At 42.1% G+C, this 2,500-nt stretch overlaps 1 protein-coding gene across 1 annotated transcript in view; it reads left to right on the forward strand.

The window, feature by feature from the left end:
• Positions 1 to 2,500, forward strand: part of tg (thyroglobulin) — a gene marked incomplete at both ends in the record, with an annotated part of 33,525 nt that overhangs the window by 25,428 nt on the left and 5,597 nt on the right. The window contains 3 exons of the mRNA XM_080053324.1: positions 1 to 86; positions 1,417 to 1,567; positions 1,956 to 2,164. The exon at positions 1 to 86 is cut by the window's left edge and continues 2 nt beyond it. Of these exons, the coding sequence (XP_079909450.1) occupies positions 1 to 86; positions 1,417 to 1,567; positions 1,956 to 2,164 (446 nt within the window). The remainder of the gene's footprint in view (positions 87 to 1,416; positions 1,568 to 1,955; positions 2,165 to 2,500) is intronic.

A 2,500-nucleotide genomic window follows, 5' to 3' on the forward strand; every position in this document is an offset into this window, starting at 1 on the left:
CCAGTTGTATCCAGCCTGGAGATTTAGAGTCAGACTCCTCCAGTGAAGATTGTCTTTATCTGAATATCTTCACTCCTGCTGCTCTGGTGAGTTCAACACACACACACACACACACACACACTGTAGCACACGCACACACACACTGTAGCACACACACACACACACACACACACTGTAGCACACACACACACACACACACTGTAGCACACACACACACACACTGTAGCACACACACACAAACTCGCAGACACACACACAGAGCCGGCCCGAGGCATAAGCGAACTAAGCGGCCGCTTAGGGCCCCCGACTGCCTGGGGGGCTCCCCCCAAAAAAAAAAAAAAATTTTTTTTTTTTTTTTTTTTAGTTTGTGTGTTTGATATTAACATCATATTGCGCAAATGTGAGTTATCATACAAAAAAAGGAATACAATGTTTTGGTCTAGATAATTAATAGCCTAAAAATGTAATCAGTTCATCTGGGAGGAAATCCGAAATTATCTGATCATGTCACGTTCACATCCATGCACAGTGTGTATTGAGTTTATTTAAAAACAATTGGAAATGGGGCTGCCCTCAGTTGCCCATGCACTGTGTATAGTATATAGCCTATTTCAGCCTTGTCTGTGGAAAAAAAGATACAGTAGCTGGACAACAGAGTTCTTCTGCTTAGTTCCTCACACTGCATTTAAATGCATTCACTATGTTACAGAGAAATATGTCCCGTAAAAGAAAAAGAGCTCCAAGCCCAACCCAGAGGACCCTCCATAATATTTTATTTTATATTAATATATATATATATATTTTTAAAGATATTTTTTGGGCATTTTTATGCTTTATTGATAGTGCAGAGAGACAGAGGTGAAATGGGGCAGAGAGGGGAGTGACATGCAGAGAACGACCGCGGGTGGAAATCGAACCCGGGTCTGCTGCTGGGCCCGGCCCGGGAGGGGGACGCCTTACTATATTAATATTTTTATGGAAAATCCATGTGTCCTTCTTCAATAGCTTCTAATTCATCTGACCCAGTGTCTCCAAATTATTTGTTCACACAATTTCTCAGATTTAGCCTCTTAATTTTCCTCTCAAAGTGCACCAGATTCATGCATTTCACTTTAAAAAGGTTAAAAAAATCTCCCGGGGGGGCATACCCCCGGACCCCCCTAGGAGGGTCTGAATCTCGCCTGTCAAATATTTTCGCACAGCCGCACAGTGGAGGCACTAGCGGAAAACACTGTGTGTGTGAATGATTTTTAACAAAGATCTATAGTTTCAGCAGCACTAACATTGGAGAGGGGCCCCCTAATCATATTTCGCTCAGGGCCCCCTGAAGGCTTGGGCCGGCTCTGCACACACACACAACATAACAACTCTTACATTATTCTTTAAAGTCTGTGTGTGCCTTTGTGTGTGTTTCAGAGGGGGCGTGTTCCAGTCCTGGTTTACTTCTTCAACCCTTCGACCAATCAGGACGCAGGATTGTTGGATGGCTCCGCCCTCGCTGCCGTCGGTAACATCGTCGTAGTAACAGCCAGCTACAGAACGGCCGCACTAGGATTTCTGAGCACGGGTAAATAGTAGTAAATTCAATACAAAAAAAATGGAAACATAAAATCAGAGGAGGGGGGTTTGTTTAAATTCACAGAGCCTGCAGTTAGTTTACTAAACATATTTTCTCTACATGTCATTCTTAGTATTGAATAATTCTATCATTTTTTTTTTGAGGAAACTGGAACCAAACGTAAGACTAGAATATGTTTGTAAACCAAACTGTGGGCCCTGCTGCTGTAAACAACAACAATGAAACAGTAACTGAAGTTTGTTCATTCAGTTATGAGAATATACCTTTAAAAAATGCTATCTCTTCAACACCCAAAGTTCCTTGTAGCACCTTTAAATTATGTTGCTATATATGAATATTTTTTTTTACGTTACTTGCCCTTTAAATCTTTCTGCAGGTGTGTCTGGTCTCCGTGGTAACTACGGGCTGTCAGACCAGGAAGCCGTGCTGCGTTGGGTTCACACACACGCGTCTCTGTTCGGAGGGGACGGGGGGGCGGTGACCGTGGGCGCCGGGCAACAAGCCGCTGATGTCACCAGCTTCCATCTAATGACATCATCATCCTCTTCACCAACCGCTCCACTGTTCCACAGGATGATTCTGATGGTGAGAAAGTGAAGTCAGTGATATTACCTTTTTTTTTATTTTATTTTTATTTTTTAAATCATCTTTTTATTTGGGATGGGTGTACCTTCCCTGCAACAACAATACATAGGCCTACATGCAGGCACATACAACACACACAACAAAAACAAGAAAAACAATCCTGTACTAATAATACTAATAATGGTAATACAATATATATAACAGTGATAGTACTAATACAAGTCCTGCATTAAAGTTAAAGGAGCTCTGAGGAACTTCCAGTGTGTGTCAATTCTAGCGCCCTCCAAGTCAATACTCTGAACCAAAACTCTCAACTTCTAAAGCACTTACATCAAG

This window comes from Ammodytes marinus (genome assembly GCF_949987685.1).
Source record: "Ammodytes marinus genome assembly, chromosome: 25".
Lineage (NCBI taxonomy): Eukaryota > Metazoa > Chordata > Actinopteri > Uranoscopiformes > Ammodytidae > Ammodytes > Ammodytes marinus.